Source organism: Micropterus salmoides, unplaced genomic scaffold (assembly GCF_014851395.1).
Source record: "Micropterus salmoides isolate LMB-PRFRI ecotype aquatic unplaced genomic scaffold, ASM1485139v1 Ms_hic_scaffold_15, whole genome shotgun sequence".
NCBI classification, from domain to species: Eukaryota; Metazoa; Chordata; class Actinopteri; order Centrarchiformes; family Centrarchidae; genus Micropterus; species Micropterus salmoides.
The window spans coordinates 5,963,739-5,980,475 of record NW_024040596.1 but is presented as its reverse complement, the minus strand read 5'-3'; the positions used below and the strand labels follow the sequence as shown (position 1 = coordinate 5,980,475).

Below are 16,737 nucleotides of genomic sequence, written 5' to 3'. Positions count from 1 at the left end.
CATTAACAGTTTCTTAAATCTGTCAGCCCAGTATGCAGTGTTTGAACTGCTATGCCTGCTCGCATAACTTTTAACATTAACATCTATTAATATTAGCCTTGCATACTGCGATAAAAGAACGACGGGCGTTTTTATGATTCCACTGATGGTATTTGTAGAGCTGTGTGTGTGTGTGTGTTTGTATGATGCAATGGATGTGTTTTGAAAGAGAAGAGAATGGGTGGCTGCCATTTTTCTAGACTATTAAAAGCCACACAGGCTGTTGTAAAATTAATATAATTATGTCATTTGAAAGTATTAAATTCTCTCAGTTATATGGAAGCTAGGGAGGTGATGGAAAATTATGGTGCCTATAAGCAACAACAATAAACCTTAGGAAAGACAAGAAGGAAAGGTTTTTATTTTCCTATTAATCAAACTTCATAGTCTACTTGACCCTTAAAATTTCAGGAAATCATTGCAAATTATATTATTTTTACTTACTACTTACTTACTTACTTACTACTAACTTACTCACGAATACTCACACAAAGTCTCGCCACAATTTTACTATTTAAATTGGGTAAAATCTTATTTTATTGTAGCACAGTGCATTAATTTGCTCAGCCTCTCTTCATCACTTTCTTGACGCAAGACAAATTATAGAGCTGTATATTAAGTTCAGTTATTTATTTGTCACAAAGTATTCGGAAATTTAAATATTTGCAGGAAAAACTACCAAATCAACAAAATCTGAGCATGTCAACAAAATCGGGCAGGCAAAACGCTCCACGTGGGGCATGAAGCCGTGTGGAAGATGGAGCAAAACCCACAACATCATAGAGTTGTGCCAGGTGAAATCAAGGTGTAAGGGTCTAAAATGTTCCATGACTGGGGCCCAATTTGTCATAAGATACCAAGATACCAAGAATTAGTGCTCTCAGAGCCAAGGGTCCCTTCTGCCATGTTCTCAGTAAGCTTCAACAACCTACTCTCAACTCAACTATAGAAACTACATTTGGTGTTTGATTGGCTGATTTCATAGATTCTTTTTTGAAAATGTTCTGCCATGACACACAGACCAACATTTACAGATAAAGAGACATAGGCATGCTAACACACTGCTCGTGCTCTCTTTTTACTTTTGTCTGTATTGGTGATTGAGTCCGTGACATTTGATGAATCACTGTGACATGCATTGTGTCTTTCTATAATATCAACAATAATTCAAAGTGCCGATGGGAACAAGTGTGTGCAGGAACAACCTTTTCTCTTAATACAGCATAATGGCAATGTGGATTTCTAAATTAGCACGTCCTGGCTAAATGTCTAAATGTATAAAACAGCAAACATATTTTCAGTTGTTTCAAATTTATTGTGCACGCATTTCTAATCTATCCCCATGAATTAATAATAGCCCAAAATACCTGTTCAGTGTGTGGATTTCTGTCATTTGTAACTGCACTTGCGGCATTATGCTGATGTGGTGATGCTGTATTGTAATGAGTAATAAGAGTCCAGTGAGGAAGAAGAGAGCCGCCTGATTGGCTGGACCACAGCGAGGGGGCGCTAAAGTGTTTCAGATGGTGAAGTAGTTAATTGCCACACAGCAAAAATAATCACTAAAGAAAATAAAAGTTCTTTTCAGTGCCATTCGATGTTTTAATATAGTTTTATATCACCAGCAGGCGTTTAAAAATGCCGTGGCAAATGGCATTCAGCATTTGTGAATGCTGCTTTATTCATTACAAACATCGGAGAACTTGACTCTCACATACACTGATCAGGTCAAGTGGCAATATTTTGCCATCAGAACCAAACTGTTTTTCAAACTATTCAGCATATCAGTATTTGTGGTCATGTTTGGCAATAACCTTGTGACTTGCTCTGTGAAAGGTGCTATATTACATTTTACTTACTTAACTTTCTTTTGAAGAGTAGCTTAGAGCTCAAACATACAGTATCTCACAAAAGTGAGTACACCCCTCACACTTTTGCTGCCAGCGGTTTAGACATTAATGGCGGTGTGATGTGTTATTTTGAGGGGACAGCAAATTTACACTGTTATAGCTGTACACTCACTACTTTACATTGAAGCAAAGTGTCATTTTTTTAGTGCTGTCACATGAAAAGATAATCAAATATTTACAAGAATGTGAGGGGTGTACTCACTTTTGTGCACACTAGCTAATCAGAAGCAAGGAGTTGATGAAATCCCACCGACCAATGAAAACAAAATACTGAGTATTAAATTTGTTTTATCGGTAAAAAAATAAAAAATAAAAAATATCACAGAGTGAATGATACTCAGCAACAAACAGCAAGTTGTTTAAAATCAAATAAAAAAAAAAAAATCTGTGTAATTTAATGTGTTAACTTTTGTTATTTTTTTTAATAAAATATTCTAAGGTAATAATTATTATTTTCTTTAATCATATAATTATTAGAACTCCTAAAATCCGTTGCTTGAGCCAGTTGAAGGCAAGGGAGACAGGATGATACCACCTCCGCCTCATTTTGAGCCAGGAAAAACCCTGGTGTGTGTGTGCGTCTTTGTGTATAAACGTGTAAAAAAAAATAAAAGACCGAGGCAAAAAACACAGAGATTCACAGATGCACACAAACACACGCTGTTGTGGTGAGATAAAGCATGTGTAGCATGAATGAATGGAGGAACGGACAAAGAAAGAGGTGAGCCACGCAACTTCACTCATCCAGGTCACAGGGGAAAGTCTTTGACCCAGAGGGAGGAAAAATCTTTTGACAGAGTCAAGCACAGTACCTTGATGTTCCTATATGAATTTTAATGGAGGAAAATATTGCAATATTGGTGCCACCATGCACACATTTTTAGTTGGTTAGTTATTTAAGGGCCCCCCACCTATTTCTTCAAGAGACTGCTTCATATACAAAACAAACCGGGAAGGGTCGTTATTTTAACAGGGCAAAACAGGAAGCTACTGAATAATGCTGCCGACACAAATACATAGCCATGTGTCAGATATTCTGTAAAAATTAAAAGCTCTGTCTGGTCATGCTTTGATAACAGAAGCATTGCCCATGTGAGTGTAGCCTCCGTCAGATCCACTTATTATCGTGGTGTGTTCAGCGGCATACTGAGGCTGTCAAGTAATCACCTATTTGATAGGGCACAAGTCACAATAGGTCTACACGTATTGCAGCAATTCATTCACTGTGAATTCTCCCTATTAAAACCTGAATCTGACAAAAATTCAAACGTATTTCACAGGCCCCTAACCATAACCCAATTGTAACCTGAACCCTAAAACCAAGTCCTAACCCTCAAAAAACAGTCTCTAGTGACACGAGTCTCCATCGTTTAGAGTACATTTATGTTAAAGTCCCCACCAAGATATAAAAACATGAAACACAGACACACACAGACACACACAGACACACACAGAAACACACACACAGTTTAGACCAAATGATGAGAGATAACTGGACCACTCACCACCATGTTATAGGCTTCAGGGACGTCTATTTCAAACTGAAACCTTCCACTTTGGTAGTAACCCTCATCTGGAAGCACAAAGAGGAAGAAAGACAGAGGACAAGGGTTTTCAATAATGTACAATAAGTATTTTATGACAAACATCAAATTACAATTTCCTCTTCAATCATTGTTAAACACTGCTGATCAGGTTTAGTACAATGGCCCTGAGGGTCACAACACAACAACATTTCACAAAACAAAGACAAACTCTGGAAAGTGTGGGACAACACTTCTTGTTTGTGATTGGAAAGAACCTAAATTGCATCAATAGTTGCCTGACTGTGAAACAACCAATCACAGCAGCATAGAGTTTAGATCATGCCTCCGGCTAACTCAATCTTGCAGCAACCCACCATAACGTACCCACTGAATAAACTCTGAATTGACATGGGCTCTGTCCAATCAAAAACAAGTGTTGTCCCACTATTTCTGTAATCTGTTTTGTGAAATGTGCTTTGACCCTCAGGGCCACAGTAGTTTGGAAAAGTGTCATCAAGACCTTCTGGATTAAGAATAATGAACTGGGCAAGAGTAATGAAAAATGTTAGAGAAGATCTCCCAAGTGTCATTGCTAGTAGGGATACACCGAAATGAAAATTCTTGGCTGAAGCTGAAGCCGAATACAATGAAAAACTTTCCATAATACAGAACAAGTTTTTTACATTTCTTTTGACAAATTTTTTTACCATTGCATAAATTAAAAAGTCAAAATGTGCTTTTTACTCAGTGTTTCCAACATGATTTGGAGAGACTATGGTGGGTGGGTCCAAGGCCCAAGAGGTCCAGTAAAGTAAATTACATCTGGTAAAGTAATTACATTAATGGACATGTAATAGGGTGGTGATGGAGCAGGTGTGAGAGACCGGGTTCAATCCCCACTGTGACATATCTACCAATGTGTCCTTGAGCAAGACACTTAACCCCTAGTTGCTCCTAGCTGCTCCAGAGGCGTGCGACCTCTGACATAATTAGCAATTGTAAGTCGCTTTGGAACAAAGCAACAGCTAAAATGAATAAATGTAATCAAATTCATCTTATTTCCATACTGTATAGACAGCTTATTTAGAAAACCGGACGTTATCACGTGTATCCTCGAGCTAAATTCATCAAGTCCGACCCAGTTTGATAAATAATGTATGTGGTTCTCGTATGGCGTAACATGAAGACTTCACAGCCTCTCTTCAGGTAGGACTCTCATACTGCAACACTTTTCTTTGTAGAGAGAGAAAATGATGAATGGTCCGTTTCAGTTGCAATAAAGGCCTGAATACATGTGCACTCCAAATGTAGGTGCAGCTAGCTTGCTCGCCTTCTCAGAAACGAGTGACAGAAACAACTCAAAGCGACCATTTGTTACCTTTTCTAAGAAAAGTCAGCCACAGATGGAGTGGCTGTGCTGGGAGACAATTCAGAGAACAGAGTCTGCAAAACGGCGATTTTTGTGTCTTTCTTTAAAATGCTTCCACACTGCCGACATGTTAACGTAATTGTTCGGGCTTTTGGCTTATTAGGCCCAAAACCAAAAGTGCCTTTTCTGCTATTTTCTGCCTTTTCATTTCGGTTGCAGAACATTCGGTGCATCCCTAATTGCTAGTTTCCAACTGACAGAGTTGTCAACACCTAGCGTCCACATTGTTTAAATAGCAAATGCACATGCGCCCAGGGCAATGGTGCAGCATTTCACTTATTTTGATAATAAGATGCTCTTAAGACACTGTGTGCATTTACGCACGAAGCCAAGCAGCTTAACTTCAAACTTCATTGATTATTAAAATCTCCTGACAAGCCAACAGGATCGGTCAGCATTTATTTTTAATTCCTTTTCTGTGTTCTATACATCCAAACGGTCTCACATACAGTCCAGGTTCATACAGTAAAACTGTTTAGAGAAAAGCAGCTGTCCTGATCAATCCTGAGCTCCACCATAGCGTCTAAATTATTTCAGAAGCTAAATGTTGAATTGTGTTTCCTCTGGAGAGTTTCCTCTGTCCTGTCATGTCAAGTTTTACTACAGTTTTACTGTTGCCTCATGATATTTAATGTCCCTTTTCTGCAGACATGGAAATGATTAAAATGACTAAGCCTCTCTAATGATGAAAGTAAATCTTTCAAGAAATACACATACAGCAATAAAACACACAATAAAGAAACCACTGGAAGAGGGAAAGATGTGAGCTACGACAGGTTTATCCTAGTTCATAATTATGCAGCGCAGTGAGGATCCAGACGTTTCATAGAGGAGACAGCGTCTGTCTGTTGACAGACTAAAAGTAACAGGTTTCATGATCAAAGACTTTTTTTATATCATGACCACACTTATGTCCATAACCCCCCTGCTGTGAGTCTGCAATTCAATTAATCAATTAATGGTTTATATAATGCGCCATACATCCGCCATTATAATAGCAACGTGCCAAGGCTTTCAAAAGCTTTCAAAAACTGCGCCATGAGCTTAGATTGATTAAAATAGGGCCCGTTGTCTTTAACACAAAGACCTAAACTTAACAACACAACATTTGAACAAAAATGTTGATCATTGAATAAAGTACTGGAGAGCAGATGAAATACAACCAATGAAGTCCAGTTTCAAAAGTAATGATCAACCTCTACTATACTACTATTGCAAGATCAATAATATCTATACTATTTAAATTACAAATGAATCCATCCAGAACCTGAACTGAAACATATTTGATTGGCTCAATGCAGTGCACTACCACATGATGTTGCACTGCAAGCAAACATTAAACCACTTTCAGCTTCTCTGGCTGACAACCATTCTTGCTTTATTTTATTTTTATTTTTTTGCCCGAGCCCTCTGTGTAGGGGAACTCCTCTTGTGCCAATGCAGTGGTCTCATTGAAATAACGGAAGTGGTCCAAGATCAATGAATCTGTGACAGGAGAGTAAATGAGAAGACCAATAGAATGAACAGAATCTCAATGTAAGAGGTTATCTCAGGGGAGCCAAAGTGTGACCTTTAGGTAAAGCGTAACACTCGCTTAATTTTCTCTTTCCATCCCTCAATGGCTTATTACAGCACACACACACATACAAAACACACAATCTATTATACCACATTCACTGAGAGCAAGCAAATGTAAGAGTGGGCTACACACACAATCAAACACATATATAAAAAAAAATACATTCCTCTCCCCCACCATTTCTCTCCACAGGTAGCCTTTAAAGTCAATTAAAGGCTTGTTCAGGGCTCAGGGTCTATTTAAAAGATGTTTTTAATTAGTTGGATAACATTTACATTTCTGCTGTAATCTTACAGGGTCACATAGTCAGAAAAGGACAGGGATAAAATGGATACAGACCTTAAAGGGTTTAGGGGGGGAGAAGCCAGATTCGGACTGAGAGACATAGCTGCCTATGGAGCTCACACCTTGTTAAAGCTCACTCAGGTGGACTGATACTCTTGGCAACTTCTGATTGAACTCAAGAAAGTGAGAAAGTGACAGAAAGGAAAGCACTTGGTAATAGGCCATGTAATGATCTAACTGTGTGTGCGTGTGAACATGTGTATGTGCTCGACTGGCTGAGCAGCCAGTATCCAGATTTGCAGACTTTGTCTAAAGACCACTTTAGGTGTCAGACATGGACCACATACTAAAATACAAGTCTGTTGTATATTTTATCGAGAGGCAAAAACGTACAATTTACTGCAATATAAATTCACAAAACTTATCCTCCTCTGACACAGTACCAATAATATTAAAATCATGTTTCAGGGGTAAAGGGTTTTTAAAAACATTCAAAATTGCCATAAAGACAAGCAGCTCTCTTTCTCTCACTCTCTCCCCCTCTTTGTGAGCTAAACACTCAAAACTGAACCATTTGTGGTAAGGCCTTTGTAAAAGAGCTATCTAAACCTCACCCAATTCCACTCGCTGTAACAAAGACAGAGGTACAATTTAATTAAACCGCACAAACAGTCCCCCCTGTATTATAAATGAGGAGAGACTGGGGGAGAGATACGTCGTGTGAAATAGAGAAATAACTGAAGTGTCAAGTAGAAAAGACGAGGAAAGATAGAAGCAGCAACGTAATCAAAACCAAGGGAGAATAACAAAAGGATGAAAAGCAACAAACTGCAAGAAGTCTACTGACTAACATCTGCAGTCAGTGGTCATAAATAATTCATGAGTGTCTTCAGTACCCTGGAACAATCAGTCTTAACTGTCACAAGACACTGGGCTTGAACACACACTGACACACAAGCGAACAACTAAACCCCAAATCTTTTGGGTAAATAAATTGTAGAGACAATTTACATGGAAGTTACAGTGTTCAAATGACCGAAAGATGCTCGTTAGTTGCAGCAGTTGGTTAAAGGAAGGGTAACCCACAAACTGTAAGACATAAGATTATTATTTACTTCTGTGTGGGTGTTTGGCTGTATGTAGGAAATGAATAGCTGCTATGCATTTTTGCAACATTTCACCTTATTAATGAGGAGCTAGTAAAATGCACACGAGGAGGGCACAAGCACAACACACCAGTTATACCTTCCATCCATTTCCTGATGTATCAGGAAAAATACACGCAGTCACATGCTGATATATATCAAGTTGCCTTGGTTACCAAATGATTTTAGCATAATTACAGTATATACAGTATATTGCTTGTGTACATTGCTTGACTTTTTTCATGTTCTGCACATGTATTTCACAACAGTTTAGCGTTTTAATGCATGTTAAAATCACACATCTACGTGTGGTTGGTCTGCTCTGCTTTCACACAAACAAACCTCACCAGAGTTCAATTGAAAGCGGGCCGAGACGGACCTTTTGAAGTGATCTGAAAGCACCCCAATTCAAAATATAAATGGAACAACTGTCTGGATCAACCATTTTTAATGGAACATAGAAAACTCACGTGAGGAATTAGCCACCATACCCAAATAAATTAGTGTAATTGTGATTTCCCCTGTAGTGAGAAAGAGTCAAGCAGGATGACAGGTACGGGGCTTGATTGGTGTTGACACAAAATAATTGTTTCTGACAGAGCTCTGAAAGACACAGCCGTAATTATGAGCACAACAGAAAAAGACAGCTTATCTGAAAAAACAAGAACCAGACAATTTCCATTTTTCATCATATTAAAAACATGGAGTGGGGGTTTTTTTGCACGGATTTTCCACTTGCATAATTTATTTCTATTGAGGTAGAGTGAGGGTGGAGCGCAGTGCAGGATAAAAGGTTTGGGTGAGATTTGCTGCTTATCCCCTGGTAACACAGCAACTGCAAATATCCATCCATCCATATATATATATAAAAAAAAATTATATGAGTATTTGATTGATACAAGTTTATTAAACCCCTTTAGATTAACCATCTCGTGTAGGGGTCCTACTTGTCATTACTATTTCACTGTCACACAATTTCATATGCCCCTGAAAAGAGTTTTGTGAAAACTGGAAAAATTATTTATGAGCTCAGTGTGTGAGTAAAGACTACAACCTACCGTAAGCTTCTAGCATTAACAAAATAGGTAGATTCTTGAACAAGAATTTAATCAATGAAAACAACAACAAACAATTAATATTATAGTACTGGTAAGCTATGTAGTATACTATTACATGAAATGATAATGAATATAGTAACATTATATAATTAATGGCAGGGCGTGTAGATGCAGCAGCCCGATCACCCGGACCAGACACCACATCGGGTGCTCTGAGGAGAGGAAAGGGAACCAGGATAAGAGCCATGCTGCCCCAGCTCGGACTTAAGGCTAATCCTAAAGGTCAAAATGGACAGGTTGGCCAAGCAACAGGAAATCACAGACTGTTGTGTGTCCACATCTTTACAGAGACCTGCCCTATCAACATCCCGGATCAAGCAGTTGGCAGGCGGTCGTTATTTCCGAGCTGTCAGCGCACAAGACTCCAGCTAGATGAGAGGAGGATGACTCTTTTTTTTTTTTGCCGGTAACGCTTGGTGCTCAAACACAGTCAAGATGGACACTGTTTCCCAAATGTCTGACTTTTTTTATGTGAAGATGAAGACACATGGTCATCTTGTTGCTGCCGTTTACATTCTCTCCAGATGCAAAGTGCTAAATCAAAAATGTCCCATGTGGCATAAGCAGCAGTGCATGAAGAGTCATCTGTAATGAGTGTTTTTCCTTGTCACTATGATGATTGATCAGTTTTTAAAAGCTGTTTTCAATGTGTCAAAAAAATCTGTTTCAGTGTTTTAAAAAGCTTTGACAGTATTTTAGGGCCAATGCTGTGTGGGCAGATACGAGGGTCTTCACTTCCATCATCCTCAACTGGTTTTCACATCGTAATTGCGATGAAAGGAGCTCACAGATACACACATGCTCTTTATCTAAACAAGACAGCTTGTATACTATTTCGAACAATAACTTTTAGTGCATGAACCTATACATGCACACACACACACAAAAATGTTCCGAGTTGAACTTTTGATGACCATGTGGCCTCTGTAGCCTCTTCTTGGCTGTCACCAACAAGGAAACATGCTGTTGTTTACCCCAAAGCACTTCTCACCATAGCTGTTAGCGTAATCCTTTGTTCCCTCATTTTATCTGCGTAATAACTTCAGGAGGAGCGCCAGCAGGCTCCAACACCAGCATAATAACTGCCACCCAAATGCGTAGGATATTTAACCCACCCAGCGCATTATTTAAAATTTAAATGCTATTGACTCGGCTTGAAAAAAGCAAATTTAATAAATAAATAAAGTGTTCCTAAATTTAAGAAAAGGATCTGACACAAAACAAAAGAACAAGACATTTCCAGTTTGGGAGCTCGCAAAGGCCAAATTAGGCCAAACTCATGCAGGAGTAGTTATACCCAAGCCCAGACAAGACACACTGACAATCTGTGGAAGAGCTGTTAACAGAAGATTGTGCTTCACCACTTCTGAGCAAAGGACAAAAGTCATCAGGTGTAACAGGCACATCAAAAAGGACTGAAAAGATATGACTGATGCAAAATGTCCTTCTACAAAGTATTTATTGGGGAAGTTGAAATAACTCTTATTTTGTCAATAAGGGGTCATTCTACCCAAACTCACTAGTATAATTCTAAATGTATTTTTTGTTGTTTTTTTTAAACACACACTATGACCTCTTGTTGTCCCTAAAATATGGCCACTCACACTCTGTCTCACACACTGGTTTCTGCAGCACAAGTGCACAAACATTACAATAATTATCCACATGCACATCAAGCTGAAATCATCTACACATCTGACACACAAAGGCAATGAAATTTGTACGGCATTTTATTATTTATCATTGTACTTCTAATAACAATGACATGTGAGAATGCGTTCACCCTGGGGTGTTGCTGCTGTCCCCATTCCTCAGAGACACAGGGGTCTCGGGCAACGGGGTCACAGCACAGAGCTGTTGCATGGGAAAAGGAAACTAGGGAACTAAACTAAACAGAGTATCTAAAGAGACATTCTGAACTGAGCGGAGCTTGAAAAAGATCACTCATTTTGACAACAATTTGTTTGGTTGTCTATTATTTTATGTAGGAAAATTGAATGTTGGATTCATCTTGGCAAAAAATACACTTGATAAAATATTTAGACGGCATATAGATTAATAATAAAAACATAAATCACAAATAAAACAACATAATCTGCTCTCCACTACCTTGCCTCAACCTTGGGTAAACAATCAAACAATCTGACACAAATGTTCAGCCAAGTGTGTGACCATGCATAATAAGGTTTCGCTTTGAGAGGGGCGAGTTTGACAGTCTTCAATGGTCACTCAGTAAAAAAAGAAATACAGCTGAAAATGTGAAAAGTAATGGAGGGTGACGTCTTGTGCACCGACTAGATATATTGACTGTGAGAACCACAAGTGGATAGAGCCACTGTGCTCCTCCAACGAACGCCGCCTGGCTCTGCCGTCCCTACACAGCGATCCCAGTCCCGGCTGTTCTCATCATCGTGACACCACGATGGTGGAACGAGCTACCACACGCCATCAGAGCAGGGGCGTCCCTCTCTAACTTGATGAAGCTCTTGAAAACTCATCTCTTCCGAGAACACTTCCTCTTATAACACCTCTAACATCCACTTCCTGTGCTCTTCTTCTTCTCCTCTCTCGTTACAATTCTCTTGTATTGATTGCACTATAACGCTTACTTCCCTAGGTATTTAGTAGAACCCAACCAATGTGGGTTTTTAAGGAATAGACGCGATGCCAATATTAAAGTGAAAATAGCCAATTTATGAGTCGATGTTTTGATTTTTAAAATGATTTGTATAGTATAGACCCCTTTCCTGTCGAAACTACACTTAGAACAAGCTGATATTGAAAGCTGTTCTGTATGTGGACTACGATATATTTTCCTAAATGGATTATATTAATAAAATAGATAATCTCAACAACTTAACATGTAAACAACTGCACATCAATAAATATTCGCTGCTGGAAGGTGCAACTGCAAACAGATGGCTGAAAGAGAATAAGCGTAAGATATGTGTATTTTACCTTACACACAGCCCTAACAACTACATCCAATGTAGCATATTCACATCTGGTTTATCCCCTGACCAGCACTCTTTAATAATATCCAAAGGTACGAGAAACCATTTCTCAACCACCAGCTGACTTTAAACATGCCGTCTACGAAACAGTGACCTGCTGTTGAGTGCATCTAATACTACATGACTGTCTACAACGAGGACTTGCAACTAAGATTTCATTTAACCAACGTTATAACTATAACCAGAGTCTTGTTGTTCACGTTTATTTATTTACATGTCTGCTCTGGTTTAACCATTTCAGACACGCCGACTATAACTGCAGGCGGATCGCAGGCAAATTTAGAATACGTCAGAAACTATAGTTCAACCGCTTATTATGATGTTAGCGCTCTTCCACTGATAAATTAGCTTTGTGGCTAATTTAGCAACGGGCAGCGTTAGCTGCTGTACGTTATGTTAGAGAATATTTAGAAGTGACGAACCAGGGCTAAACTGAGAGGACTCGAACTGCCACACTGTTTCAGAAATAAATCTACAATCATGTCTGTCAACAGCGTGGCCTCCAACACCCAACTACCGTAACATTAAACACACTGCTGTGAGCCGGGAGGAAGCCAGGAGAGGGCAATAAAAAACGGGAGGGTTAGCAAGTCATGAATGTTTTCAAGAGAGGAGAAGGGATTGGGGCTACTTTCATTATTATAATTATTTAAGTCATGTAATTAACATGACAAACGACCAACTCAACACCAACTCCGCCACTGTCCGTGTTTCTACATGCTAAGTTAGACTCCAGCTGATGGTTTTCTTATGTGGGTTTTGTGGTGAGGCGGTGTTGTTAACAGAGGAGATGCAGAGCGCCCTCTGGTGGGAAAACTATGCAACACTCATGACATGAGTGAAGGATCTGACTCTTTATCAATAGACAAATATCTGCTGTTATAAACGCTGATGTCGATTAAATGCTATTAGCTCATATCGGCCGATAATATCGGCCCGCTGATAAATCGGTCGTATTTATTGCTGCTCCTACTAGTATCTATTATCACTTGTAGACCTCTTCCTTTATTAATGCTTTATTGATGCTTGTATGTTCTTCCTCAAATATAAGTGGCTTTGGATAAAAATGTTTTTATATTAAAAATTTTTATATTATTGTTGCTCTATAAAACTTTTAAATCTGTGTGTACAAAATGTTAAATGAGCACAGGACTAAGTGAAACGAATGAAAGTGAGTTAAGGATATCTCGGTATCAGTTTCAGCACCAAAGGCATTAAGCATTAAGTTTTCCTCACTTCACAAAAAGCTGAATATCTCAGCAAGTGCATTAGGGCTGAAACGAATTATCGCATAAAATAGATTAAATCGATTACTAAAATGCATCGACGCAAATTCTTTGCATTGACGCTTCGTTTAATCTATATAACTATATAGCACACTGTTTCGCATGGACATTTATTACTGTTGCACATCGCGCTTGCGCTAACTGGGTGTCGGGGAGCTGCACCTTTTAACTCCCAGCTCTCTGTAGCTCAGACGTTTCCTGCTACCTGCGTGTGCTAATCCATCCTTTCACCCAGATTCTGTCTTTATTATCGCCATCATTATAATAACAAACAACAGCCATTTCATGTGCAGGATCGCTCATTTCCCTTTTCACGTTTCACGTGTGTTTTCTTGACAAAACGTGGTTTGGAGACCAGCATCGGGTGACACAGATCATGCCAGATCATGCAGTGTGTGACCCAAAAGTAAACAATGGTACATCCTACTATTCCCATGAGAAACTTAACATAACAAAAACAAAAGAAAACAAAAGGAAAAGAAGAAAAGGCAAGGATAGAAGCAATTATGTAAGCCTGGAGTTATAAATTCTCCTGAAGTAACCTTGCACAGGTTTGGATATAAGACATATTGGACAAGCTGCATCTTGAAGTTCCCTTTTTTCCCCCGACTGACCATAATTACCTTCCCTGCAGTGCAAATTAAATCTTCTGTGTGTATTATCAAGGCAAAAAGAATCTTTTCCAGGTGTATTGCAAGCTGTGATGTTTATGAGAATGTGTGGCCAAATGCAGAAGACACGGTTGACTAGCACGGTTGTATTTCTATATCTGCAGCTCTCTTATATAAGTACATACAGTGAATATACATAGTTTGATTTTGCATTACTGGAAATACATAAGCTTAATTACATGAACTTAGAATTACTCTATGCAAAAAGCCCATTCAAGCATATTGCAGCATTTCTGATTAATTTCTATGACTTGTACTGTAAGGTAGCACAATCCATGCAATCCTTTCCTCCACTGCTTTTATTTTTTCCTGAAAAAGATATCAAGTGTTTTAAGAAATCCACTCTCCTATTAGGGAGACAGGTCCACTGAACAATAAAAGATGTTGACAGATATCCCCTTTTGTTCATGCTTTGAGACCACACAGACTTCTATGACAGCATCTTTGTTCAAATGCTTATTGATGTTACCATTAGTACTTGTGATGTGACATGATATTTTGATGATGTACTATAAAAGGTTTGACTCCTAAGATGTAGTAGTAAACTGAGGCCGCTGTGTTAAAGCACCAGGATCTATAAGTCACAAATTATGAGAACTGGTGAACAGACATTTAAAGGCAAAGAACAAAAAAAAGAGAGAAATTAAATAAAAAAATAAAATAAATAAATAAATAAAAAGGGGAGAAACAGAAAGAGCAAGTGAAAGGAAGTGAAAAGGGGGGATGGATGTGGTGTGTGTGTGTGTGTGTGTGTCAGGAAAGACAGAGGTTTTGAATAATTTAGCAAGTCTTTCTCTGAGAACTCAATCTCCTTATCAGCTCCTCTTAAAGAACATGACACCCAACCTTGTCTCTAATAGCTGATCTTTGCTTTTCTCTGCAGATTTTGCTTACAAAGGCCTTTGTGAAAGCTGGAGTTAGAGAGCCTATGGGTGAATCACAGACACAGTCACACACAGGGCCTGAAACAGCTTGAATAATATGAAAAATAAAGTCATGTGTTAGTAAAACACAAAGATATCCTAACATCTTAGTTGGCCGAAATTCATGCAGTGACTTCCATCAACTGTTTCGTAACAAATGCAGCATTGAATGCTATCTCAACTAGTGCTTTCTATATATATATATATATATATATATATATTATTTATTCATCAATGACCTTTTTCCCCCTGATGAAAACGAGACAGCGACGATGTCCTTAGACACTGACTTTGACTATATTAACAAGCACTACTGTTGACGAAAAATTATAAGACGAAAATGTAATTCATAAAATAAAAACATGAATATAATCTCTCTTTCTTTTTGTCAGTATAATGAAGAGAGAAAATATTACAGGCCATACTTTCTCCCTCTAAATTTTCACTTGAACAGTGTGTTCATTCAGCGGTATTTTTGAATGCTGGCCGACCGGGGGCGACGCCTGGTGCCCGAGGGAAACGTTACTGTGGAGGGTGCCAACTGGTGATGAACACAACATGCTGGGGAGAAAGAGGCGCTTAGACATCAGCTCCCCTAAAAGCATGATTTGTGATATTTCGTGGGTAATGACAGCTTGCTTTATTGCCTTTAATCTTTATATTTCTCTATCACCATGGATCATGCAGAGCGTCAGATTTTATCCAGCCAGAGGGAACGATCTCTTGTCCCTGGTCAGCCCCACTCCCTCTCCAGTACCGGTTGTGTCGCTATTACGACCAACACGCTGTGAACGGTTTGTGATCGTTCCCTCTGGCTGGACGACTATTATGCATTATCCATGTAGGCCTACTACTGCAGCTGGGGGCTCCCTGCAGCGCCACGCAGCTGTCTAAATTCTTCCCTCTAACGGAGAAAAGAAAGGTCAGGTCGCAAACACAGACACAGCTGTTATTATTATTATCATTATTATAAGACAAACATACCTGATACTTTCACAGTCAGACCCAGGCACACATGCTTGCAGTTATTAGTGATTCAGCAGTAAGAATCACAGTCTGTCCTCCTCCTCCCCGTCACGGGAAAAGACAAACTGAGTTCCCCCCAAAGCTATGTCTAGTTCACACACTGGTGGTTTTAAGATTCTTGGAAAAAACACTACAAACTTGAAGCGGCATGTCAAGGCTAACCACCTGGGAATTGAGGTAAGTCAATTTCTCCTTTACAAAGCTAACATTCGAATCATATCTCTATTTTGGTTCGAGCAGATTGACCAAAATTGATTGATCGAAATTATACTAATGAATTAGAAAAGACTAAAATGATGGTTACAACTAGTTAACTGGTTTTCTTTTGGCTAAAATCATTCAAGTATACAGTGGGCTAAATTTGATAAAAACTAACAAGGACATTTGACACAGGACTAAGACTAAGACTAAATTTTAAAATGTCTGACAAAATTAAAACTAATCTCAACACAAAGAATCTTGCCAACATAACTTCCATTTTAAAACACAGAAAGTTGTATTTCAAATTATGAACTCTCTGAACAAAGGATAAGGAAATGATTATCTGAAAAAGCATGAAGTGCAAACTTTTGTAACTTAACATTGGAGCTGCAACTATCAAAATCTTCCTATACATTAGCGCTCATAATTGCAATAAACGTAATTAAAATGTAAGGCCCTCAAGACGGTGGCTGAGCCTTCTAAAACGACCTATGTGAGGGCTGTTTCATTTGCATACTCCAGTAAACACTGGCCTGCCACTGCAGTTCTACAAGCCCACATTTTAGTCAAACTTATTTGAAGGAG

The 16,737-nt window shown here is 38.8% G+C and overlaps 1 protein-coding gene across 1 annotated transcript in view; it reads right to left on the bottom strand.

The window, feature by feature from the left end:
- ube2f (ubiquitin-conjugating enzyme E2F (putative)) overlaps positions 1–16,737 on the bottom strand; it is a 56,750-nt gene that overhangs the window by 27,182 nt on the left and 12,831 nt on the right. The window contains exon 5 of the mRNA XM_038720129.1: positions 3,455–3,522. Coding sequence (XP_038576057.1) covers positions 3,455–3,522 — 68 coding nt within the window. The remainder of the gene's footprint in view (positions 1–3,454; positions 3,523–16,737) is intronic.